Genomic DNA, 27,341 nt, shown 5'->3' on the forward strand with positions numbered 1-27,341 from the left:
ACTTAGCTCTGATCTGATGTGATAATATTTTGGACAGGACCCCTTGGGCTAGCCACTCTGGATGTGTTTTATCACTGTTTGTAGCTCCTTATCTTTAGCTGTCTCTTCACTCATTTGTTATTCATCTCTGGAGCTTGTGATAGTGCATCTGCTAACACTAGGTGCTTGCCTGGTATGTATATCAACTCAAAGTCATACCTTTACATTTTCATGAGGCGCTGAATCCTTGGCGACATCGTTGAGAAGACGATGATATGTCTCGACTGTGAAGGTGGGAAGACCATAGACATAGCAATGAAATATTTCCAGTCCATAAGCCAGTCCAAGACATTCTCTCTCAATTTGAGCATATCTTGTTTCAGTCTTAGTCATGGATCTGGAAGCATAAGCAACTGGCTTCCAACCATCTCTTTCAACTTGCAGCAAGACAGCTCCCAGCCTGTTCTTTGAAACTTCTGTTGAAATCTTCAGTTTCTTGGTTGGATCATAATATGCAAGCACGGGGGCAGTCGCCAGTGTGGTTTTTAAAGCATTCCACTATTGTTCATTTCTCTCTGTCCACTTGAATTCTGTGGAATCATGAAGTAGCTCTCTCGCTGACGTTCTCACTGACAGGTGTGGTATGAACTTTCCAATAAAGGTTATCAGCCCCATCACTCTGCTTTCTATGTCTTTTCCATTGTAGTCTTTTAGTGGCACTCTTTTCTTGATTATTTTGGGATTTTCCTTGATAGCATTGATTTCTGTCATGTTGATCAGGTTTGCTTGTGCACCTGTGTCAATCCTTAGTGCTACGATAGCTCCATTTATTGGAAGTGACAAAATCCATGTGTCTTCATTGTCTGAGTGCCTGTCATTTTCTTCTGTGTCATTGTGCTCAGTTTCTGCATTGTCACATGACACCATGTGTTAAGTTCCGGTTTTGTTTGGACCCCAAAGCAGATACTGATGCAGGTAAGTAACAAAAAAGGTTTATTAATAACAAGAAAAAACAAAAGAGCAGGCAGTGGAGGCAGGGAGCTGGCTGACTCGTACAATATTCACCGAAGGATGGATTGAAAAAACTCAGGCACACAGTGAGGCACAAAGGACGACCTGAGCACAACAGGAAAAAAACACAGGTAAGTTCAAAAGAACTCTAGCAACACTAGAAGAACAGGCAGCAAAAATACGGCTATGCAACAAGTTGATCACAAGATACAAAATGTAAGAACACAGAGCTCTACCGAACATGACGGAATTATCTGGCAGCATAGTGGAGTGAAGACCAGGCTTTTGTAGACAGGAAGATGAGGTGAGTGAAGACAGGTGTGACTCATCTGCTGCTGCAGGAGAAGCCAGCCACACCACCTGACACACACATGCACTGCAGAACAGAAAAGAGGGGAGGGAGAGAGAGCAAACACAAAAACATACCACAGGAACCAAAATCATCACAGTAACCCCCCCCCTCAAGGGACGCCTCTTGGTGGCCTACCAGGCTTGTCCGGGTACTGGGTGTAAAAGTCTCTGAGGAGATCAGGGTCCAAAATGAGGGAGCGAGAGATCCATGAACGCTCCTCTGGCTCATACCCCTCCCAATCTACCAAATACTGGAAGCCCCGGCCCCGCCTACATACATCCAACAACCGCTGGACGGTGAATGCAGGATGGTTGTCAATGATCGGGGGGGGGTGGAAGGGGTTCGGCCGGAGGGCTCAGAGGACTGATGGAAACTGGCTTAAGGAGTGACACGTGAAACGATGGGTGGACATTCAAGGAGGGAGGCAGCTTTAGCTTAACCACACTGGGATTAATAATGTGATCAATTTCAAATGGGCCAATGTACCAAGGTGCCAGTTTCCGGGATTTGGTTTGAAGTGGGAGGTCACAGGAGGATAACCAGACCTTCTGACCAGGCTGGTAATCTGGGGCTGGAGTGTGGTGGTGGTCTGCCAGTCTCTGGTTCCGAGCAGCAGTGCGGATGAGAGCTGCCCGGGCTTCACGCCAGACTCGGCGGGCACGCCGGAGATGCCCCAGCACCGAGGGAACTGCCACGTCCGTCTCCTGGGCTGGGAACAGCGGGGGTTGGAAACCATTAGAATCCATGAATGGAGACATACCTGTGGCGGAGCAAACTAGGGAGTTGTGGGCATATTCAACCCAGGGAAGGTGGGAAGGGTGAAACCGGGTGATGAGAGGTGACACAACAAAGGGCTGCTTCCAGGTCCTGATTCGCCCGCTCCGTCCGATTGTTAGTCTGTGGGTGGTAACCCGACGACAGGCTGGCCAACGCCCCCAGTGCCTGGCAAAAGGCTCTCCATACCCGGGAGGAGAACTGTGGACCTCTGTCTGACACTATGTCCTGCGGAATGCCATGAAGTCTGAAGACATGCTGGATGAGCAGAGCAGCAGTCTCGAGAGCAGAAGGTAGTTTAGGCAGGGGAATGAAGTGCACAGCCTTGGAAAAATGGTCAACTATAGTTAAGATAGTGGTGTTACCCTCCGATGGAGGCAGGCCTGTGACAAAATCCACGGCGATGTGAGACCAAGGTCAGTGAGGAATGGGAAGGGGGCGAAGAAGGCCAGCGGGGGCACGGTGAGATGCCTTCCTGCAAGCACACACAGAGCAGGTGGAGACGTACTCCCTCGTATCAGTGGACATGGAGGGCCACCAGAAGCGCTGCTGAAGAAGGGCCAGGGTCCGATGAAAACCTGGATGGCAAGCAACCTTGGAGCCGTGTCCCCACTGGAGCACTGGAGATCTGGCAGACGGAGGCACGAACAGCCAGTCCGGTGGACAATCCTCGGGAGCCGGATGATCCTCTTGGGCCTCCTGGACCACCCCTTCAATCTCCCACCTGGCTGCTCCCACCACACAGGAAGATGGCAGGATGGTTTCCTCAGATGACTCCTCAACTGGAGGGGCGAACTGACGTGACAAGGCATCAGGCTTGACATTCCTGGATCCCGGCCGGTAGGTGAGTGTGAAGTTGAACCGGCCCAGGAACAGGGCCCACCGAGCCTGGCGTGACTTGAGCCTGCGGGCGGAACAGAGGTAAGACAGGTTCTTATGATCAGTCCATACCACAAATGGGTGAGTAGAGCCCTCCAGCCAGTGCCTCTATTCTTGAAGGGCTAAAACTACCGCCAGCAGTTCTCGGTTCCCCACATCATAATTCTTTTCCGCCGGGGTGAGTCGGCGGGAGAAGAATGCGCAGGGATGCAGCTTCTGGTCTGAGGTGGAGCGCTGGGAGAGGACCGCCCCAACACCAGAGTCCGAGGCATCAACCTCTACCACAAACTGAGCTGCAGGATCAGGGTTAGACAACACAGGGCAGAAGAAAACATGCACTTTAACTTCACAAATGCAGCTTCGGCTGCAGGTGACCACACAAAGGGAGATTTCACAGAAGTAAGTTTGGTTAGTGGAGTAGCAATTCGACTATAATCACGGATAAACCGGTGGTAAAAATTTGCAAACCCAGAAACCTCTGAAGTTGCTTTCTAGTTGTAGGAGTGGGCCATTCGGCCACTGCCTGAACCTTGGCAGGGTCGGTCTTGATCTGCCCTTTCTCCACCACAAAACCCAGAAAACTAACAGATGAAACATGAAATTCACACTTCTCAGCTTTAACATAGAGTCTGTTCTCTAACAATCTTTGCAGCACCAATCTAACATGCTGGACATGTTCTTGGAGTGAGCGAGAGAAAATCAAGATGTCGTCTAAATAAACAAACACAAATCTGTTGAGCATGTCACGCAGGACATCATTAATGAGTGCCTGAAAAACTGCTGGTGCATTGGTTAATCCAAAAGGCATTACAAGGTACTCAAAATGACCCAGAGGAGTGTTAAGGCAGTCTTCCACTCATCCCCCTCCTTTATTCTCACCAGGTGGTAGGCATTGCGGAGGTCCAACTTGGAAAAGACAGTGGCCTGGTGGAGGGGACCGAAGGCTGAGTCAATGAGTGGAAGGGGATATTTGTTTTTAACAGTTATGTCATTCAAGCCCCTGAAGTCAATACAGGGGCGTAGAGTCTTGTCCTTCTTGTCAACAAAGAAAAACCCCGCCCCCAATGGTGAGGAAGAGGGACGAATGATTCCAGCAGCAAGGGAGTCAGTTATGTAAGTCTCCATGGCCTCCTTTTCGGGCCTGGAGAGATTATACAGTTTGCTGGAAGGTAAGAGGGCGCCAGGGAGCAAGTCAATGGTACAATCATAAGGCCTTTGAGGTGGTAGAGACAAAGCACGATCCTTGTTAAAAACCTCCTGGAGGTCGTGATACTCAAAAGGGACAGAGGTGAGGTCGACAGGCTTGGGTGGAACTGGTGTGATGGTGGCAGTGGTGGGGATGGCAGAGTGTAAGCAATGTGAGTGACAAAACAGACTCCAATTGGTGATGGATGAGGTAGACCAATCTATGTGTGGATTGTGGAGCTTAAGCCAAGGGAGACCTAACACTAGCGGGTAAGTGGGCGATGAAATGATGGAGAGTGAAAGAGTCTCATGATGATTACCAGAAAGTAACAGTGAAACTGGGGCAGTATGGTGAGTGACACGGGTGAGAAGCTTTCCGTCGAGGGCAAAAACGTCCTTGGGTTCTGGAAGGGGCTCTGTGGGTAAGTTAGACTGCAAAACAAAATCAAAGTCAATAAAATTGTCGTCTGCACCAGAATCAACAAAGACTTGGAGAGGTAGAGAAACTTGTGACCATGACACAGTACCCTTAAGCTGAATGCGATTGGAGGGGGGTGAAACGACAGATGCATTGCTCACCAGCGCCCCCCCTGTGGCTGATGAGCCTGCTCTTTTGGCAGAACGGGACAGTTGGCTAGGATGTGGCCAGCCTGGCCACAGTAAATGCAGAGCCTCTGGTGCCTCCCCAGCTGCATGGGCTCCTCGCTGCTGAGATGTGATGAGGCCGTAGGCGGAGAAACACTGCAGGAAGGTGGCTCCAGAGACGCAGATGGTGCTGGCTGCCAGGGAGACTTGGGCTTCGAGAAGGGAAAAGGGAAACTCTGCCTGCCTGTTCTCTCCCTACGTCTCTCACGGAGGCGGTTATCTAAGCGAATGGCCAAGGAAATTAACTCTTCTAAGGAGGAGGTTTCATCCCGAGCAGCTAGCTCATCCTTTAACTCCTCACTTAACCCACGAAGGAACACCCCTTGTAAGGCTTTCTCATCCCACCCGCTCTCGGCTGCAAGAATGCGGAAATCAAAGGAGTAACTAGAAACAGAATCTGAGCCCTGACGTAAGGAAAGAAGCCGGTTACTGGCCTCCTTACCCTGTAGCAGATGGTCAAAAACTCTCAGCATCTCAGCAGTAAATGACTGAAAAGATTGACTAATGGGTGAGTTACTGTTAGCCATAGCCACCGCCCAAGCTGATGCCTTCTTAATTAACAAGCTCATAATAAAAGCAGTTTTAGATTTATCAGTTGAATATGTTAATGGCTGCTGATCAAACACAAGAGAACACTGGTGAAGGAACTGACGGCATGACCCTAACTCTCCCGAATACCTGACAGGTGTGGGGATGAAGGGTTCATGGGGGTGGCTGGGCTGGGTGTCTGGAAGAGCTGGAGCTTGAGGAGCTTGAGGAGCTGGAGGAGCTGGAGGAGCCGGAGCGAGGACTGGAGCTGTCAGTGTGGTGAAATGAGTGGAGACTTGGTCCATGCGGCCGCCAAGCTGAGTCACACTGGTGGTAAGGTTGCAAAGAGTGTCCACAATCTCCCGTAGGGCTTGTTCGTGCTGCCCTACAAGAGCTCCTTGAGAGGATATTGCCTGCTTGATCCTCTCAGTATCTGCGGGGTCCATGGTGGCCAGATAATTCTGTTAAGTTCCGGTTTTGTTTGGACCCCAAAGCAGATACTGATGCAGGTAAGTAACAAAAAAAAAAGGTTTATTAATAACAAGAAAAAACAAAAGAGCAGGCAGTGGAGGCAGGGAGCTGGCTGACTCGTACAATATTCACCGAAGGATGGATTGAAAAAACTCAGGCACACAGTGAGGCACAAAGGACGACCTGAGCACAACAGGAAAAAAACACAGGTAAGTTCAAAAGAACTCTAGCAACACTAGAAGAACAGGCAGCAAAATTACGGCTATGCAACAAGTTGATCACAAGATACAAAATGTAAGAACACAGAGCTCTACTGAACATGACGGAATTATCTGGCAGCATAGTGGAGTGAAGACCAGGCTTTTGTAGACAGGAAGATGAGGTGAGTGAAGACAGGTGTGCCTCATCTGCTGCTGCAGGAGAAGCCAGCCACACCTCCTGACACACATATGCACTGCAGAACAGCAAAGAGGGGAGGGAGAGAGAGCAAATACAAAAACATACCACAGGAACCAAAATCATCACACCATGCTCACAAAGAAAGTCCCACTTAGATCAGTCTCTTCAACTAGCCACACTGATTTGGGCTTGCCTTTAGATAGACATTGTTTTGCAAAATGATTTTTTCCATTACATTTTGAGCATCTTTTGCCATACACAGGGCACTGCCGGGGCTCATTTCTGCCACCACATTGTTTGCAGGAATATGTCACATCATCTTTGTTTTTCTTTTGTGGCGTTTCCCTTTTCATCTTGTTTTTAACAACAGCCACTTTTGCACTTTTTCATCATTTACTGCAGTGACACCAGTTTCATTGAGGGCTCTAGTTTCCCGGCGCAGCGCAGGGTGGTGAACCCTGCGCAGAGCTAGTTTCGAGCAGCGCAACCCGAGGCACGCTTAGTTTGGTAGTTTGGCAGACCGATGTGTGCTGAGATGGGTGTGGCGGCGCAGCAGGGGGAGGTTTCGACAGATGCAGCTTGGCACAGTGACAGTTTCGTGCCAAAAGGCTTCGCCGAAGGTGTGCTAAAAGCTCGCCAGCTGAAACCAGGTCTACTGTCAGCGCAGGCGGAGCGCAGCCGGTGTAAGCCGAAGTTTGGCTGACCGGCGGACAGTGCGCACACGTCACCAAAACCTCACAGGCAGGTTTCCAGAATGTCAGGCACATTAACAATGCAATGAATAACTAAAAAAACACTATTCAATGCAAATATCTGCAATCAGCACATAAATGTATCTCTATATCGACTGTCCCGTCACATCTGATGTCAGATCAAAGGGGATTGGCACCGTTTGGCACGTTTGGCACGCGTAATGGAAACCCAACCTGATTTGATTAACACAGCTGCAAAATAATGTGTTCACATCCCTCTCAGCCAACCACAAACAGCCACAGCATCAGATAGGGTGTATATATTCAGCATCTGTCACCTTAGAAAAGTCAAAAGAAAAGAAACAGAGTGAGACTGTGAGAGAGAAAGAGAGAGCGCGCGCACGCGCACGAGAGAAACGCAACATTGATTTACAATTGTGGTTATCTCGCACGGTGTGCCAAACTTGCAAAATCCGCCTGGCCACACCCAGTTGGCAAAGCGCAGGTGCGCTGCGCCCCCGCCTCGCCTGGTCTGCGAAACTGGAGCCCTGAATGTTTTTGCATGCTGCTGGGCTTACTCACTAGCATGGCACAGTCTCTCTGCCTCCTCAAGATTTAGTTTAGCATCTCTTAGCAGCCGTTCCCTGGTCCACTTATCATGGATTCCAGACACAATTTGATCACGGGTCATAGAATCTCTCAGATCTCCACAATCACATGACTGTGCTTTCAGTTTCAAATCAGTCACAAAGCTATCAAAAGTCTCTTCTGGCTGTTGCATCCGCGAGCGGAACACGTACCTTTCATACACGGTGTTCTGCAGCGAGCAGTGTGCCTGGAACTTTTGGATAACTTTGTCATACTTTTGTCTGTCATCAGGTGCTGCAAACTCGAATGTATTGAGGACTTCAATGGCTTGAGGATCCGCTACTGTGAGTAGCAACGCAATTCTCCTGGCATCGGATTCAATGTCCAGTCCAGTGGCAGCTGTGTACAGTTCAAACTGTTGTTTGAAAGACTGCCAGTTGCTGTCCACATTTCCCACCAGTTTCTTGAGCAAAACTGTTTCTTGACATGTCTGTCACTCCGGGTACCATGTGTTGTTCATTTATCATTCATTCATTCATTCATTCATCTTCTAACCGCTTCATCCTCTTGAGGGTCGCGGGGGGGCTGGAGCCTATCCCAGCTACATCGGGCGAGAGGCAGGGTACACCCTGGACAGGTCGCCAGACTATCGCAGGGCTGACACATAGAGACAAACAACCATTCACGCTCACATTCACACCTACGGACAATTTAGAGTTACCAATTAACCTAGTCCCCAATCTGCATGTCTTTGGACTGTGGGAGGAAGCCGGAGTGCCCGGAGAGAACCCACGCTGACACGGGGAGAACATGCAAACTCCGCACAGAAGGGCTCCCACGCCCAGGATCGAACCGGCAACCCTCTTGCTGTGAGGCGAGAGTGCTAACCACCACACCACCGTGCCGCCCTCATTTATCATTAAATTTTTTAATTTTTGATTTTATATACTCCCCAAGGGGGAAATTCAATGTTTTCACTCCGTTTGTCATATACATACACATGGGCCCGAAATACACACACAAGCACAAATAGGACCTTTTACATGCATTAAATGGAGAGATGTCAGGGTGAGGGGGCTGCCCATGGACAAGCACCCCAAGCTGTTGGTGGATTCGGTGCCTTGCTCAAGGCAGGTGAACTGGCACCTCTCCAGCTACCAGTCCATGCTCCATATTTTGAACCGGTGACCCTCTGGTTCCCAAGCCAAGTCCCTATGGACTGAGCTACTGCCGCCTTCATCTTTAAAATGACGAGACTTTGTCTTGTGAACCCTGAGCTTGTGCTCGAACTTTATTTAATCATTCACATGTCTTCGTAACCTAAACAGGAAGTGCCCTCTTCCTCACCTGGTCTCCCTTTACTGACATGACTTTACTGACGTGATGTTAGTTTGCCAATGCGTCACGCAGTCTTGCATGCAACTAAATATCCTCTGTACTAACCCAAACCTGTTTGCAACACATATTGCATACACATAGACTCACTTACAAATTGGCTTTCAACAGAGCTACTCTCCGAGAGGAGACTCAAGGTTGTTGCTTCATCTCCTTTGTCTTTGTCCTAACTGGGCATACGGTCAGGCAAACCTCATTTTCTGTCATCAGCCATTTTGTTTTGTAGGCCAAACAGCCTTTGTTTCACACATACACCTTTTGCCCCTCGGACACACCCACACCCACACACAAATATACACACCAATGCTTGTATATAGTTAGCTAGTTAGAATGTGTGTGTTTTGTTGCTTTGCTTTCATCATGAATAAATACATTTGGAATCATACCTGCTGTCTGTTTAATATTGCACAAGAGTGAATGAATCGTCAACCTCTGCTATGTCAAGAACTCGGAAATCCTTTAACCTCTCCTATTAATTTGGCGACTTTGGTTAAAGTTATCAATTTAACTAGTAATCAGAGTTCCAAATTGATAGTTTAGTGTATTTTATGAGACTGATATTATTAATTATATTAATAATTTTTCCCTTTTCGGGAATGGAGCCCCACGGGGTGATTTAAAGGGAAATTTCGGTTTATTTCAACCCATCTCCTATCGTCCTAAATTTGTTTCAAGTCACTAGTGACATAGAAATAATAGTTAGCATGTTAGCCGTTAGCCAAGATACAGCCGTAGCGTCAGACCTGTTAAAACGTAATTGAATGGGCATCCCTTCAAGTGCGAAGTTAGACCAATAAACAAGCTTTTCTCCACAAAGACCGCCTCATATCATTAGGATAAATGTCAGAGAACATATAGAAAACGACATGTAAACGTGTTGTCTTACCTTACCGATGTGGTGCCATGTTTGTTGTTTACCATTTAGCTAAGGCTGCAACCGGTCCCATTCCTTGCAACAGAGGTATTCCTCTTCTGTGGGCATTGGGGTACAGCATTCACAGGTAACGTTACACCACCAATCTCCAGAGCTAAAGCCTTCCAGCAGCCATTCCTCCTCTGTTGTCCTCGAACGTTACCTGTTGTGCCTCTCTCTCTCTCCTCCTCCATTCTTCAATTTCAGGAAGCTCTTCGTCAGTGTATTCTGGCTCAAATAAATAAGGGCGGCCATCGCCTCTCGATGTGGAAAGCCTATATACATTCCACATTTAGGTGGTCTTCAGAGTTGTTGTCTTACCTTACGGTGTGTTTACCATTTACCTCTGCTTCCCAAAGCGCGGCCGAAATATTGCGAGAACAAGCAGTGATCTCATACCGTGCCTGAAATCTCGCAAGAACAAGCCGCAGCAACTGCAAGGCAGAACCGGACAGTAGCCTGAAAGGTTCATTCATTTATTTTATGAAAGATTTTTAGAATAATGGATGACTTTTTGCCAGACTTCGACTTTGTGGAGGAGGAATTTGATTTTGCAGAGTCTGATAGCCCCCTTATTTATTTGAGCCAGAATACACTGACGAAGAGCTTCCTGAAATTGAAGAATGGAGGAGGAGAGAAAGAGAGAGGCACAACAGGTAGAGGACGACAGAGGAGGAATGGCTACTGGAAGGCTTTAGCTCTGGAGATCGGTGGTGTAACGTTACCTGTGAATGCTGTACCCCAGTGCCCACAGAAGAGGAATACCTCTGTTGCAAGGAATGGGACTGGTTGCAGCCTTAGTTAAATGGTAAACAACAAACATGGCACCACACCGGTAAGGTAAGACAACACGTTTACATGTCGTTTTCTATATGTTCTCTGACATTTATCCTAATGATATGAGGCGGTCTTTGTGGAGAAAAAGCTTGTTTAGTGGACTGACTTTGCACTTGAAAGGATGCCCGTTCAATTACGTTTTAACAGGTCTGACGCTATGGCTGTATCTTGGCTAATGGCTAACATGCTAACTATTATTTCTATGTCACTAGTGACTTGAAACAAATTTAGGACGATAGGAGACAGGTTGAAATAAACCAAAATTTCCCTTTAATGTGAATTAAGTCACATTATTTAAACATAATTAATAATAATTATTAATAATTATTATTATTTATTTCCAATAGCCATTTTGACACTAAAATTGCCTGTTATGAGGTCAGGTCCCAACAAAACATTATCACTAACAAAAGTGAAAGTGAAAGCCAACCCCAGATTCGCTATATTTTCGTTTTGCGTGCTGTACCGCAGCAATACCTAACACAAAAAATAAGAAGAAAAAAAGAAAATTAAGGCTGAAGGCAGAATCTCTGCAGATAAATACACCACCACACACTGACAGTGGATCATAAGTGATGATTGAGATGTATTACTCTTGTATGAGCCTATACATTGTTTTATAGGAAAATTCTGCAAGGTATTCCACTGAACCATCACTGGAGTCCCTTCAGTTTGATTACTAACCAAAGGTTTTAGAGGAAGACAGCATCAACCTCCCTCTGCTGCCATTTTGTGGATGTAATGACGGTTTAAGCAAATAATGAGAAAAAGTTATTTTTATAAAAGTAATGTAAAGTAAATTTAGCTTCAAGCCTACAGCTGCATGCAAAAGTCTGGGCACCCCTGATCAAATTTCTGTTTACTGTGAATTGTTGAGCAAGTAGAGGATGAACTGATTTTCAAAAGGCATGAAGTTAAAGATGACACATTTCTTCAGTGTTTTAAGAAATTGAAGAAAGTTCAATTAATTTCAGTCATTTACAATTTCAAATTAACAAAAAAGGAAAATGGCCTGAAGCAAAAGTTTAGGCACCCTGCATGGTCATCACTTAGTAGCACCCAGTTTGGCAAGTATCATAACTTCTGAATGTTTTTTGTAAGTTTTTCAATTCTTGTTTGGGGAATTTTCACCGATTCTTCCTGCAAAAAACTCCTAGCTCTGTGAGATTCTAGGGCTGTCTTGCATGTACTGCTCTTTTAAGGTCTATCCACAGATTTTTAATGATGTTTAGGTTGGGGGACTGTGAGGGCCATGGCAAAACCTTTAGCTTGGTCCTCATGAGTTAGTCCATTGTGGATGTCAAGGTGTGTTTAGGATAATTTCCTGCTGTAGAAGCCATCCTCTCTTCGTCTTCAGCTTTTTGTAGATGGTGTGATGTTTACTTTCAGAATTTGCGGGAATTTAACAGAATCCATTCTTCCCTCCACCTGTGAAATGTTCCCCGTGCCTCTGGCTACAATAAAAGCCCAAAGCATGATCAATCCACCACCATCTTTAACATTTGGACAAGTGGGAATTTGACTTGTTTTCAAAAAGCATCAGGCTTGTTTTCATGTTCCTTTGCAAACTTCTGAGGCTGGTTTTTGTTGTAAGAACACAGGAAAGGTTCTCCTCTGATAACTCTTCCATAAAGGTCATATTTGTGCAGGTGTCACTACATAGTAGAACAGTGCACTGCCACTCCAGAGTCTGATAAATCTTCTTATAGGTCTTTTGCAGTCAAACGGGGGTTTTAATTTGCCTTTCTAACAATCCTATGACCAGCTCTCTTTGCAAGTTTTCTTGGTCTTCCAGACCTCAACTTGACCGCCACTTTAGTTTTCAGAGTACTAGGTAGCTGTTTAGAGGAGCGCATGGCTGCTGACTGTTGGGACAAGGAGTCCCAGGAGTCAGAATATTTGTAAAACTTTGAAATTTGCATCACCTGGCCTTTCCTAACAGTGACTGTAAACAAGCCATAGCCCTAACAAGCTAATTAAGGTCTGAGACCCTGGTAAAAGTTGGCTGACAGTGCAAATGTCTTGGGGTGGCCAAACTTTTGCACGGTGCTCCTTTCCTTTTTTTCAGTCTTAAATTGTACAACACAAAAATTGATACAGTAATCTTGGTTAAAATGTTGAAAAGCATGTTACATCTTTAACTTCATGCCTTTTGGAGATCAGTTCATCTTCTACTTACTTAACTATTCACAGTAAATGAAATATTTACCGGCGGTGCCCAAACATTTGCAAGTCACTGCACATTCTTTCTTATGGCCAGCAGGGTGCTATTTCCCTGGTTGAAAACAGGTTGCAATAAGAAGTCTGACTGTATTCAAGTCCGTGAGAAACCGGACCGTGAGAGACCCCTCTTTTCACTTGATTTCAGGCATGTGCACAGATAGACCCCAAATGGTGCTAAGACCCTGCCCTTTTGGCCCCTGAATGGATAAGTGCTCTTTAAGCAAGACTGTTTTTTCCTTTCTTTTAATTTAAATTTGGCCCATGGTATCAATTCAAAATTAAATGTGTGTCTTACTTTGTTACAGTCAGTTAACGCACACAAAGTGAGCGCCCTGATCTGGCTTCATGGACAGCCAGGTAACGGTAAGCCTCAGCATTCTTTGTCACTGTTGTGAAATTGAACCACTATTAAAACACCACAATACAGCCAGCCTAACCTAGTAAATAACTTACCATTAAGCCTAACAAAGTGAGCTAGTCTGGTGTAAAATCACACTAGTTCACCAGCTGCCCTGGCACGAGCGGAGACAGACACCAAATTGTTTTGCCACTTCCATGTGCCTTTATAAACAAAAAGCCAACCTGAAATAATGTTTATTTCTCCCACACTGTATCAAGATCGAGGCTGAACGAGGCTTTTATAAAGCTTCGTCAACTCGACACCAGCGCCATCTACTCTTCTTGTCTTCTCTCCTTGCCACGGCGACGCGTAATGACCGCGACCGCAGTCGCGCCCCCCCCGGCGATGACATCATTCATCTGCGATTTCACTAGATGGCAATATGACGTTAGGATATGGACAAGATTGCCCAACTCTACTCTGGAGCAAGCACATAAAAAAAAGTGATAGGAGTGATTTTGTAAACTGTGGCCCCATTTCAGAGTAAAAGAGATGATGAACCAGGTTATGCTTTAAAGTGTTGCCACCTTGTGATTGACAAGTTGTTACCATGGTGGTGACTTCAGGTTCTCAGTCAAATCCAGCCCTCTTCCACAGCTCTACCCTCTCTTCTAAATATGGTCAAGAAAACCAGGTCTAAAGAGCAAAGTGCCAAACTCAAGGCTTCAAAATCATAGTCACAAACCAGTTGCTACGTCGACTTCTTTTATACAGTCTGTGTGTGTCTGTCCTGCAGATGGTGAGCCTGCTGATGATCGGCATCGCAGCATGGGGGAAGTGGTTCGGTCTGGTCTCCAGTTTCCAGGTGGTGGGAGGTATCATTGGTGTTGGCGTCTTCCTCTTCTTTGTGGCCCTGGCTGGCCTCATTGGGGCCATGAAGCATCACCAGGTCCTGCTCTTCTTTGTATCCTTTACACTGGTCATGCTATGGCTGTTATCAGGGTTTGAAAGCCTCACTTGAGAAATTAAGGGGGAACTCTGAAACACTGTCACTTTTCTGTATAAATTTATTTTCTTTTATATGTGTTTGGTGTTTCAGTCCTGTATTTTTAGGGTGTTGATGCAGTTTGATGCATATCTTTTTTTTTCTTCTTTTTGTATTGTGTAATGCAGTGATTACAAGAAAAGACAAGTGCAGGACATAGAAGCAGTCAGAAGAAATTTTACAAAATTAGACAGATACTGTACATACAATAAAAATTAAGACAAAGTAAAATATTGAGATATTGAAAAACAAAAAAGACAAAAACAAAGAAAACAAAACAAACAAAAAAGAAAACCAAAAAAAGCATTGTTCAAACTGGTGGGAATGCGGAAAATAAGGTGGAGATGGATCAGCAGACCGGTGTGTATGCGTGTGTGTGTGTGTGTGTGTGTGTGTGTGTGCGTGCGTGCGTGCGTGCATGGGTGCGTGCCTATGCGCATGTGCATGTAAGACCGTGTGTGTGAGAGTGTTCATGTGTCAAAGGGAAAGAGTCAGAGAGCATTTGCAGGGGGATGGAGTGTTTAGAAGAGCCAGGGGGTAACTGTCCATCTATGTAAAGTCTTTCCACGGTGATGACTGCCTTATTTCCTTGTTGCACGTTTTTTTTCTTCGAATGGGGTGAAGTTGTCTGCGGTGTTGCATTATTTCTCTGGGGTATTGATTATTGAGTCCATAGTCCGTTCTTCCAGCAGCCTGCCCTGACGTTGTACCAGTTGGTTTTGTTTGTAATGTTCAAATTTGACGACGATCAGACGGGTACAGTTGTTGGTGGTGTTTTTCTGACTCATAAGATGAACTCAGTGGAAGATGATGTTGTTGACGGTTTTAGTGGGCAGTTTGAGTTGTTGGATCATGAAGTCCTTAACTGTTTTTTTCAGGTCGTTTGCAGGTTGTTTCTGGAATGCCGGTGAAAACTAGATTGTCCCTCATGCTGCGTGTTTGTAAGTCCAGGATTGTCTCTTTCATGGCTTTGTGTTCAGCAGTGACAGAGGTGAACTGGGTGGTGAGTTTGTTGACAGTGTGTTGTAGGGGTTTGTTTTCCTGCGTGAGTGTGTCGATCTGGTCCTGAGTGTATTCAAGGCTTTGGCGGAGTGCTTGAAATTCACGGTGTAGTACTTCTATGAGTGCGATTCTGTTGAGTCCGGAGAATTTTTGTTCAATGGATATGAGTATGTCGCCTACCTCTGTACAGCATGGCAGTTTCAGGGGTGTGGATGGTGTACCTGAGCTGGACAGTGAGGCTGGTCGAAGTCTTTTATTGCTTGATGCAGTCGCAAGTGTGCAAGGTTTGTGCGCCACAAATGACGTAAAGCTTCAATTACACCTTGTGGCGATCCTGTATATTTTATAAATATATTTTTTTTATAAGACGGTGGTTATCAGCTGATGGCTTGCTCACCTCCAGACACACCCACCAGTGCTATTGGCCAGTGGGATGACTCTGATCAGCTGAGCCCAGGTAGACCAGCCCCTACATTATGCCGCTCCTGGCAGTATCGCGAGAGATGCTGGCGAGTGAGTAATGAGCCAGAAGTCCTCTGCGCATTCGGCCTACCACGGCACTTTACACCGCTCCAAGTCCGCGAAATAGGTGCGCTTCCTTGTGGACTATCATCCATCCAGCCACCAGCCTCACCTCAGATTCCCCGCCACGGATATCAAGGGATCCTACGGAGCCTCCACGCCCGAAACAACGCCGGAGCATTACGGCATTCACTCACGGTCCCGTGAGTTCGCAAAAGCCGGGGGGTTACTTTTCGTTTCATTATTCCTTATTTAGTACCTTCGGACCGGGCTGATTTGTTTTGAAACTGAACTGAGTCAGAGTGAACAGTGGATTTTCTTTACTTCCTTGTTTACAGGAAAACCTGGGGTGGAGTTTTCTTTTGTTTAGCGAACTGTATGGATTGAACTGAATTGAACTGTGATATGTTATTTGGAAATCCCAGAGTGGAGTTTTTTGTTTGTGAAGCCAATGCGGGCTGTAGATGAAGAGTTGCAATGCTAGTCTTCCCTCAAATTCATCCATTTTGAACTGAGCGACACTACGCGGCTTCAAAAAGTTTAAAAATCCTGGAGGTGTGCAACCTAGTGAAGTGCCAGCGTGCACGGCTGTCGCCAGGTGTGCATTTACGTTATTTGTGGCACGCAAACCTCGCATGCTCGTGACTGCGTCGAGCATAAACTAGGCTGAATTGCGGATCTGGCGACAGCCCCAATGCACACACTAGGGCTGGGTTAAAATAATTGATTTATCTGATTCAAATCAATCTTCACTGGAATGACCTGATATCGATTCGTAAAATCTGAGATCGATCTTTAAATATACACTTTTTCCCACGGATGTGTGAAGCTTTAACCCTGTCGGTAAACGAGCCGCAGCGATAAGTCAGATGTAGTCTTTGTAGTGTGTTCAAATGCAACTGACATAGGGCGATGTGAGGCGACGTAGACGATGCAACAGTTGGCTTTCGTTGCCACTAGTTCTTTGATGTCAGTTTGGTGTGTCAGCACCTTCAGGCATCATCGTACAGAATAGCATGGATGGTCATATTAATGTGTATGTGGTCTGAAAATAATAAATAAAACTCTTCTGAAGAATCCTGCTGTCTGTGATTTTTTTTAAAGGAACTAATTGTAAAGATGATGATGAAGTAATGAAAGACTACTCATTATGTGTCACTTTACTTTAGGACATAAAAAAGTTAACTAATGGACAGGTTATTGAGTAATGATTCTGTACTGATGAAGTAATTAGTTCCCTAATCATTAAGTCTTGATTAACTCCTCTATGAAATTTGATCATGAGTTAATGAAGAACTGACCATTAACTAAGAGTAAGTTCATCATTAGTTCCTCATTAGTTCCTCAGTAACTACTCGTTAGTTCCTCATTAGTTCCTCATTAGTTTCTCAGTAACTACTTTAATTTTGTGTAGCTTAGTTCCTCAGTACCTACTCATTCGTTCCTCATTAGTTCCTCATTAGTTCCTCAGTAACTACTCTAATTTTGTGTAGCTTAGTTCCTCAGTAACTACTCATTCGTTCCTCTTTAGTTCCTCATTAGTTCCTCAGTAACTACTCTAATTTTGTGTAGCTTAGTTCCTCAGTAACTACTCATTCGTTCCTCTTTAGTTCCTCATTAGTTCCTCAGTAACTACTCTAATTTTGTGTACCTTATTATAAAGTGTTACCAAAGATTCTGCATAACATATTACTAGTACAACAAAACAAAATCTACCACAAATTGCATATTTACACAGTTCCCACATACAAAAAATGTACCCTGGGGTCTATATGTGATCTCCAATGTTATAATGTCCGAAAATAAATGGTGCACATTTAACACTTGATCTGCTTGCGAAACTGATTAGATAAATCTGACATACTGGACACTATAGAAAGTAACTCTGGGGTTAATGATGTCATATAACGTTTACATCGTGCTGCTCCAACTGTGTCTCCAGTGTGATTGTATCCCTTTCACCAGCTATATAATCAAGCCTTGAACTGTGCAGTCTTTTTGGAGACTAAAATAAATCCAAAATGATAAATCCAACACTGAATGTCTTCTGTGATTATTTATCAGTTTTCCGATTAAAAATCAGTTGAAAATGTTTAACTTTGGGTAAAATGTTGCACTTGTCACTATCACCAGCAGTTGGATCACAGTGGAGAGGGGGCGGGACAAACACAGCAAAGACCAACCATCACAGAGGACAAATAGAAGTGCTGAACAACAACAACTCTCATTTTTAGCCAGGTAAAGAAATCTTTGATGGACACACAGCCTTATTAAAGTAACACCAGCAACTGACCAACCAATAAGAATTTGGTCAGACAAGAACATAACAACCAAACAATCAACCAACCAACCGGAACTTTACACCCCTAGACAAATCTGCCACATTGGAATCCTTTCATTGACAGTCTGGGCTGTTCTAACTGAAAATCAATGACCCTGAAGAATGCCAAGGAAATGTGGTCTTCAGTACTCTGAATTGAATATAAGGCCATCAGAAAAACATTTACTCAACTTAGCATAGTAGGATGAATAATATATTATCACAGTGACTCAAAGTTCCAAAGTTCAAGGTATTTTTAAAATACCTTGGCTTTTGAGACAACATTTGGGACTCGAGCTCCAGAATTCTGTGTGTAAATGAAACATGTTGCAGCAGTTTTTGCACACAGCCTGCAGACAGTTGTGCCACTTGACAGATTTAGACTTGGATTTTTGTTTGCTGATTTAGGGCGGTAAGGTGGTGCAGTGGTTAGCATTGTTGCCTCATAGTAACAGGGTTCTGGGTTTGGATCCACCGGCCAGCCGGGGCTCTTCTGTGCGGACTTTGCATGTTCTCCCTGTGTCAGCCTGGGTTTTCTCCTGGCGCTCCGGCTTCCTACCACAATCCAAAGACATGCAGGTTAATTGGTGACTCTAAATATAGGTGTGAATGGTTGTCTGTCTCTATGTGTCAGCACTGTGATAGTCTGCCGACCTCTCCAGAGTGTACCCCGCCTCTTACCCCAGGCTCCAGCACACCCACCACCCTGTAACAGGACAAGCGGTGTCAGAAAAGTGAATGAATGTTTGTTTGCTGATTTATGTTGTAAAAAATGTATAAAATATTTGAACTCAAAAAATCTGACAATGACTTAATTTCAGCATCATAAATACTTTAGATTATGTACATGAATAGCATGGATATATTATAAAGATCTGAAAACTGTCTTGGTAATGGATTTGCATGTCAGGTTTATGACTTATGATGTTTTTTAATCTACCTATGCTTCTCTTCACCTCAGTGTTTGGGAAATGTATTCCCACTCATTTATGCATGTGCAATAAGACCCAGAGCAGCATCGTATTTCACACTGTGGTCGGTCATGCAGAGACAGTGCATGCAGCTCAATATCAGCCTTACAAACTATTCTACTGATGTAAAGAGTCAACTTTCAATGCCATGGTTTAGTAACACTGGCTGTGTTATTTGTACTATGGATGATGTGTCTGTTTTTGCTCCTTGACAGTGACGCTCAGTACATGATCATCCTGTTCATGGTGTTTATTGTGCAGTTCTCTGTCTCCGCTGCCTGTTTGGCCATCAACAGAGAGCAACAGGTAACATACAAATCTTCACTTTCTTCATTAAAACAGCTTTTAGGAGGAAAATCCATCTTACCTTGCTGTTGTTTGATTGTGTGTTTATGTATGTACAATGATAACTGGCCAACTTGGAACAACTGTTTTGTACTGGACATACCAATGTCTACACCAACAGTAGCTTACACAGTGTAATGCAGTTGTGTAAGTGTGTTTATACTGGACACAAAGGGAATTTTCACCTCACATTATTGGGCCACGCAAATTTGGTCACTTAATTGTTTTTGTAGTCAATGTTTATTGGCCTCAAACAGCATGTACCAACTGTGCAAACATTAACTAGCAGCTAACTAGCTAGCAATACTCATTAACCACATGTTTGTGTGTGTTCACAGCACAGCCTCTAAGTGATCTTAAAACACCTCTCCTTTTTATGCCTCCCTGCCAGCAATAGCGGTGGCCGTAGGCATTATATTTTCAGGTTGTACATCTGTACGTCTGTTTGTATGTCCATCTGTTCATACGCCTGTCCCATTCTTGAGAACACGATAGCTTAAGAACACCTTGGGGGAATTTCTTTAAATTTGGCACAAACATTCATTTGGATTCAAGGATGAACTGATGAGATTTTGATGGTCAAAGGTCACTGTAAGCCTGTCTATCTCATTTTTGTGAACGTTATATATCTCAAGAACACACTGTAGGAATTTCTTCAAATTTGGTGAAAACCTTCACTTGTACTCAACAACTGATTAGCATTTGGTGGTCAAAGGTCAAGGTCACTGTGACCTTACGTCCGTGTCATTTTGTGAATGCAATATCTCAAGAACATCTTGAAGGACTTAAGTCAAATTTGGCACAAACGTCCACTTGTACTCAAGAATGAACTGATTACAATTTGGTGGTTGATCATCAAAGGTCAAGGTCAGTGTGACCTTATTGTAACATGTTTTTGGCCATACGTAAAAAATGTATACACTAATTATGACAACATTTCATACAAATGTCTGACAGGATAATATGATGAAGTGATGACATTTTGAATCCAAAAGGTTAAAGGTCAAATTCACTGTGACATCATAATGGTTTGTAAAAACACTTTTCTTGCCATTAGTAAATGTTATATCTCAGGAACAGAAGAGGAGACATTTGGTCAAATACTTAATTGGTGACTCTAATGTTTAAACTGTGCTGATTGCATAGATTTTCTGTGTATTAAGCATCCATGTTTTCATAGACATGGATATAAACTGTGAGTGAAAGTTGAGTGGTTCGCAGAGGCATGCAAACATGATGCAGTAATTCTAGTTTATCTATTTGTGAGCTGGAGTCATAAAGCCTCAGGATAGTTGCAAACATGGTCAATGGGCGGCTGTGGCTGTGTTGGGCTGCTGTGGCTCAGAGGTAGAGCGGGTTGTCCACCAATTGGAAGATCCGCAGTTTGATCCCCAGCTCCTCCAGTCTGCATGTCGAAGTATCCTTGAGCAAGATACTGAACCCCAAATTGCTCCCCATGATGCTTCCATCGGTGTGAGTGTGTTAAAAACTGAGTAGCAAGTGGCACCTTTTATGGTAGCCTCAGCTACCAGTGTATGAATGTGTGTGTGAATGGGTGAATGTGACTCGTAGTGTAAAAAGCGCTTTGAGTGGTCGGATGTATAGTGCAAGCACATATTTACATAGCACAACTTCCTTACCTAAAATTCGGGCAAATCCATCCCTCATTCCTTGACTTTATATACACCACCGTACCACCTCTAAAAATTGCTTTATGTTCAGTATTTACGCACATTTGCTGTGAATCTTGTTTGTCACTGTTAGGGGCCATCATTAAGTGCCTGGAAACACAAGGTTGGGCACTGTGTGCAACTGTTGTGCCTATTCTGTGCCGACTTTCAAGAGGACAGAGGCAGGTTGCGTCTGAAGTTACTAAGCAACGATAACAAGCACCAGCCTACATGAAATCCTAAGTGCAGAGCTGATCTTCTTCCAGGCACTGCCTAAAATATTGTCCATGGGAAAGATGTAAAGCTGTGCGTAGCCCTGGACTAAAACAATCATCTTCTCCTCCATATTTATCACACTGACTGATTTACTGAAGAAGGAAAAGACATATGTCATTTGTGATTGTCATATGTCATTTGTGCTATGATTATAGCACAGAAGAAGGAAAAGACATATGTCATTTGTGATTGTCATATGTCATTTGTGTACTGTACTTGTCCCAGTATACAAACACGGGAGAGAGATAGATTTATTGACCCAAGTATGTCCAACTCTGCTACGATAGGTCACAATATACCTCCTGTGAGCTTGTTAGTATTGGCCCTTTTTCTGGATGACCTATTGTCACATGACATGCAGTGTGTGCTGCTGCATTCCAAAAGTTGAACTCACTTTTATCTCAAGATGCAAAAAAAAAAAAAAAAAAAAGCTTGAGAACGTGTGCAAAGCTCTGGCGTCTCTCTGGCATTTCAGCACGCCTGCTATGCATCTACATTAAAAACAATGGATTAGAGGGCGCAAACAATGCAGCATGTGTACAACCCTAGGCAACCTAGAAAGTGGCTTTTTTTTGCACTGCTGGACAGTCAAGCATTGCATGCTATCCCTCAATGCTTTGTGAGGTAATTGGCTTGTGTCCCATAGAAAATGTATAGGGGTGTACTTTGGGCTATACCCGACTCAAAATTATTTCAGTTTAATTTAGATTCAGTGGTGTCATATGAATATTTGACTTTTTTTGTTTTGTTTTGTTTTTTTCATATAAAATTTTTAGTTTGAATGGGGTTTAGCGGGACATTGTGACAGCAGCACTCATGTAATTTAGTAAACAAGATAACAGAGCTAACGACGGATTGAAAATGTGCAACAACATTTTTTGCCAACACTAGATATCAAAGAAAAGCCAGAGACTGTATCATATTAAGTATCTGTAAGCTGTGAAGTTCTAAGCAGAAGAGAGAACATAACGTTATCTTGGAGCCTTAGGGTGGAAAGTTTCTCCTCATCTGTGCCCATCTGCATCATGTCTCCAGCTGTACCAAAGAGCAACGTGAATGTCATGAGCACTCACTCTGCAGCAAAATCTGGGGACCGAAATGTCCCCAAAAGTACACTGCACAGCTCACTGACTAGCAAAAAAATGCTTATCTCCCTCCTCAAACACAGCCTGAGGGCTGTATCCACAAAGCAAGTTTGAAAGATCCAGGCTTCCATGCCCTAGCTGGCTTGACCAACCCTAAATCACAAGTTATAGGTAATGGGCACCATTGCAATGAATATTAGCTTTCCTCGTTAAAGGTTCCTTCATCAGGCTCTCTGTGTGTTCCCATTCAGTGACACACAATGAATTGATTGCATGCAGCCTACTTCCCCCTATGAAGAATTTAAAAAAAGCAAAAAGCAGCACTGTTGCTACAAATAAAGCAAGAGAGGAGTGCTGGCAGAAGTCTACTAAATGTGTAAATTTGTAATTTAATATATTTATTTTACTTATACTCAGGGCCTGTATTTATCAATGATCCAGTCCAGACATGTTGTAGGACAGTATAAAGATTCTCCTTTGATTTATAATTTGTGTCTGACTTGTGTTTTCCAGAAAAAAGTTAAATTGATAATCACATCTACTCCTTGTCCCTTGTTGAAAAATTGACAACCTATTATTGTGCACTTATTGTTCAAGTTTCTCCATCACTCTTGTATCAGCTGCATACTGGACTGTGATTGGCTTCAAAATGACTATTGATGTCATAAATCCTGCAGCTACGTTCAGGTGTGAGAAATGTAACCTTTTCAACAGATGAATGTGAACACAGCCTTCTAGTGTCAAACTCTGCTCAGACATTATTCTGCACAGTCAAGCTCAAAGTGGAAGAACAGTTCTCTCCCTGAGGAGATTAGGCTTGCGAGCACAATAACTATTTTTCAAATCATTGCTTAAAACATAATTTTATAGGAAAGCTTTTTATTTTAATGCCTGATCTGTAACTTTTGTGTTTTATATCCTTTTGTTTCATTTTTTCCCTGTGTACACATTATCTTTCTCAGCCTTAAACATTGTTCTTATGATTGTAATCTTATTGTTGTCTTAATTTTATGCACTTTGTAAAGCACTTTGTAACCATGTGTTATACAAATTAACACTTTATTATTATCATTATTATTATTATTAGTAATAATAATAACAATAATAATAAGCAACAACTACTCATGCTGAACGTTAAAGTAGTACTATATATACAGTACAGGCCAAAAGTTTGGACACACCTTCTCATTCAATGCGTTTTCTTTATTTTCATGACTATTTACATTGTAGATTCTCACTGAAGGCATCAAAACTATGAATGAACACATGTGGAGTTATGTATCAAAAAAGGGTGAAATAACTGAAAACATGTTTTATATTCTAGTTTCTTCAAAATAGCCACCCTTTGCTCTGATTACTGCTTTGCACACTCTTGGCATTCTCTCCATGAGCTTCAAGAGGTAGTCACCTGAAATGGTTTCCACTTCACAGGTGTGAACTCCTTCAAGACTGTTGGGAAACCATTTCAGGTGACTACCTCTTGAAGCTCATGGAGAGAATGCCAAGAGTGTGCAAAGCAGTAATCAGAGCAAAGGGTGGCTATTTTGAAGAAACTAGAATATAAAACATGTTTTCAGTTATTTCACCTTTTGTTAAGTACATAACTCCACATGTGTTCATTCATAGTTTTGATGCCTTCAGTGAGAATCTACAATGTAAATAGTCATGAAAATAAAGAAAACGCATTGAATGAGAAGGTGTGTCCAAACTTTTGGCCTGTACTGTATATATATATATATTTTCCAACGGAGCTATTCACATGAAATTTACACCAGGCACTGATATTAACACAGCAAAATTATACAGATAAAGAAATTGTAACATTTTAATCCATATAAAAGTTATGAACAATAAAGTAGAATAACACAGTAAAATAGTATTGAACGTGCCAACTGAAACGTATTTAAGAATTGGTGGCAAGGCGTTTGTTTGCAATGGTAGCTTTTAAGATGCTTCCTGTATGAAGAAATGAATCTGTCACAGGGTTTAGATGATATTTAGGTCCATTCATCCACACGGTAGCTTTTAAGATGCTTCCTGTATGAAGAAATGAATTTGTCACAGGGTTTAGATGATATTTAGGTCCATTCATCCACACAGAATCTAGAAGATTGAGAGGGACCAGCTGGTGAATCTTGATCTTTAGCTGCTTCCAAAAATGTTATATTAGGTTTCAGTCTGGTGATTGACTGGGACATTCCAACATCTTTATTTTCTTCCTCTGGAACCACCGGAGATACTCCTTTGCAGTATGTTTTGGATCTTTGTCCTGCTGAAAGGTCCTGCTGTGTCTCATCCTCACTGTCCTGGTGGATGGCAACAGATTCTTCTTAAGAAACTCTTGGTACACAACTCCAGTCATCTTGGCTGTGATAATTTGGATTCTACTGGTACCATGATGAGAGAAACAGCCCCATACCATGATTCCCCCAACCTCCAAACTACACTGTGGGTGTGGGATTTTTAAGGTCATGCAGAGCCATTTCTCAGAGTGTTAATGAAAAAAATGCTGATACGTTGAATACATATTTCCAGAACCCTCTTAAAGCAATAGCGCTAACCAGTGCACTACCATACTGCCCCTATATACTATATACATATTGTGTTAATTGTACTTATGTTGATGCACCCATGCACTTTAAAGCATAATTTGTGTATAGAATTAATGACAAATAGAACAATTTATTTTACAAAGATACAAGCAGTGCTGCTACTACTACTACTGCTGTAACTGATTAAGTGATTTACACACAAGCCCCAGAGTAAATATGAAAATGCTGTTAAATGAAGAGTAAAGCTTCATGTTTTTTTTCCTGTGCCTGCTGCTGCAGGATCGCCTGCTGGAGGTGGGCTGGAATAACTCTCAGAGCACTCAGAGGGATGTGGAGAAGAGCCTCAACTGCTGTGGCTTCAAACAGGTGGATCCCAACATCAGCTGTGACGCTGTGAGTTTGGATGAATTAAATGTTTCCTGACCCCTGTTACATTTCAGCATGTTAAAACAGACTGATGGTTTGTTAGGATTGAATCATTTGAATGGTAGCAGTAAAGTTCAATGAGAAACCATGAAAGCCTCTAACCCTGCTGTCTGAAGCATTTTGCATTTGTCTGAAGCAAGTGTTGTGTCTCGTGTTGTTCTGCAGGCTTGTTTCCCCAACCACTCCTGTTTGCCCTGTGCAAATAAGATCCAGGAACATGCTGGAGAGGTTCTTCGTTTTGTAGGAGGAATCGGACTCTTTTTCAGCTTCACTGAAGTGAGCCATTAGAACTACAACACTGCATCTTTGCAAGATGCTGTAACTGTTTAGCTATAAAATCGATATAACTATTAGCAATAGTAGTATTTGTAGTAATGTTAGTCATAGTTGCAGCTGTAACTACAGTAATAATAGTAATAACAATAGTAACAGTAGCAGCAGTAACAGCAGATTGGGTTTTTTGGGGGCAGGAGTTTTTCCATATCCTGTGTGAGGGTTCAAGGACAGAGGCATGTTGTATGTTGTAAAGCCCTCTGAGGTAAATTGTGATTGTGGTATTGGGGTGCATAAATATAATTGAAAATTGATGGTGGTAGCAGGGGTCGTGTTAACCGGATATTCCCTGTCATTGACCGTTTTTTTACAACAATGACCGGAAAATCCGAAGGCCGTCGGTCATTTTGACCGGTGTGAATTACCAACCCTGCCCACATGGCGGCGGAGTGCACAGCCAGTGGCTACTGTTTTCACACTGCACAGAAAAAGTCACTCATCTGCTTCATGTAGGCCTAGCGTTGTTGAACCCTGGACACACCAGACGCGTAGTGCCGCGGAAGTTGACTGTCCACACAGGCAGCGCATTTCTCCTGTGCTCTCCACGCCGGTTAAACATCGACTCCAATCGTCTGTTCCCGTCAGTACTCGTTTTTCGCTTCAACAGGTCATTTTAAACATGGGTAAGTCCATATTTTAATCATTTTTTTATAAGTAATAAGTTAGCTAATTACAGTTTGTCATTGCATATCCATGTATTGAGTGTATTGGATAAATACTGGGCATATTGTTATTGACCATTGTTGGGAAGAGGAGGAGCTAAAATATGATCATTGGCAATAATTCATAATTATTAATATTAATTATGGATTATTAAAATATTTGATTAATTAATAATTAATTAATTATTATATAAGCATAATAATCGAATTAGCTTACAGCGGGGCACCACCGGGAAAACCGGACCAATGATCAGACGTAAATTCAGTCTCAAGAGTGTTCACTTAGGAAGCTAATTCTAGGGAGATATCAGCAACTATAAGATGAACAGGAAGGAGTGGAGCTCAGGCACTGACTTTGTCAACCAGCTTCATCACAGTATACAATGAAAAACCAAAGCAACTTCTCTTTGCAGTATAACAGGGTTTATTCACACTGATGACATTAATTTACAACCAACATCAACATTGCTCTATAAACCCTATCAACTATAAAACATTACCGAATCAACCAGCAAGCATCAAGAAGGGTGTGTGTGTGTGTGTGTGTGTGTGTGTGTGTATGAGGGTGTGGGAGAAAGTGGGTGAGTGAGCGAGAATGTGTGTGTGTGTGTGTGTGTGTGTGTGTGTGTGTGTGTGTGTGTGTGTGAGGGAGAGAGAGGCGTGTGAGCGTAGCAAGATGGCGGCTGTGACGCAGCAAGCTACGTCACGCAATGGCGGCTCGCCAAGAAAGCACGCGACACAGAAAAAGGAGGGGAGCCGGTAGAGAGGGAAGTTCGAATTGCTCGGCTCCAAGTGTAGGTTAGTGGAAGAGAGGAAGAGAGAAAGGGAAGCACTCAGGAGTGTGGTCACGCAGGCGGTATTGAGATGCAGTAACCCGTCTGTGTTACGCAGAGACGCGCTCGGCTCAGCTGGTGAGCGGCG

The 27,341-nt window shown here is 43.5% G+C and overlaps 1 protein-coding gene across 5 annotated transcripts in view; it reads left to right on the forward strand.

The window, feature by feature from the left end:
- The window catches only part of tspan13b (tetraspanin 13b), a 91,866-nt gene that overhangs the window by 22,571 nt on the left and 41,954 nt on the right, over nucleotides 1–27,341 (forward strand). For all 5 annotated transcript variants that reach the window (XR_007451418.1, XR_007451417.1, XR_007451419.1 and 2 more), the window contains exons 2-5: nucleotides 14,008–14,175; nucleotides 19,297–19,377; nucleotides 25,279–25,392; nucleotides 25,591–25,701. Coding sequence is in view for 2 of the 5 variants with exons in the window: in XM_049601662.1 (XP_049457619.1) it covers nucleotides 14,008–14,175; nucleotides 19,297–19,377; nucleotides 25,279–25,392; nucleotides 25,591–25,701 (474 nt within the window). In the remaining 3 variants the exon portion in view is untranslated. The remainder of the gene's footprint in view (nucleotides 1–14,007; nucleotides 14,176–19,296; nucleotides 19,378–25,278; nucleotides 25,393–25,590; nucleotides 25,702–27,341) is intronic.

The sequence above is a fragment of the Epinephelus fuscoguttatus genome, linkage group LG17, assembly GCF_011397635.1.
Source record: "Epinephelus fuscoguttatus linkage group LG17, E.fuscoguttatus.final_Chr_v1".
NCBI classification, from domain to species: Eukaryota; Metazoa; Chordata; class Actinopteri; order Perciformes; family Serranidae; genus Epinephelus; species Epinephelus fuscoguttatus.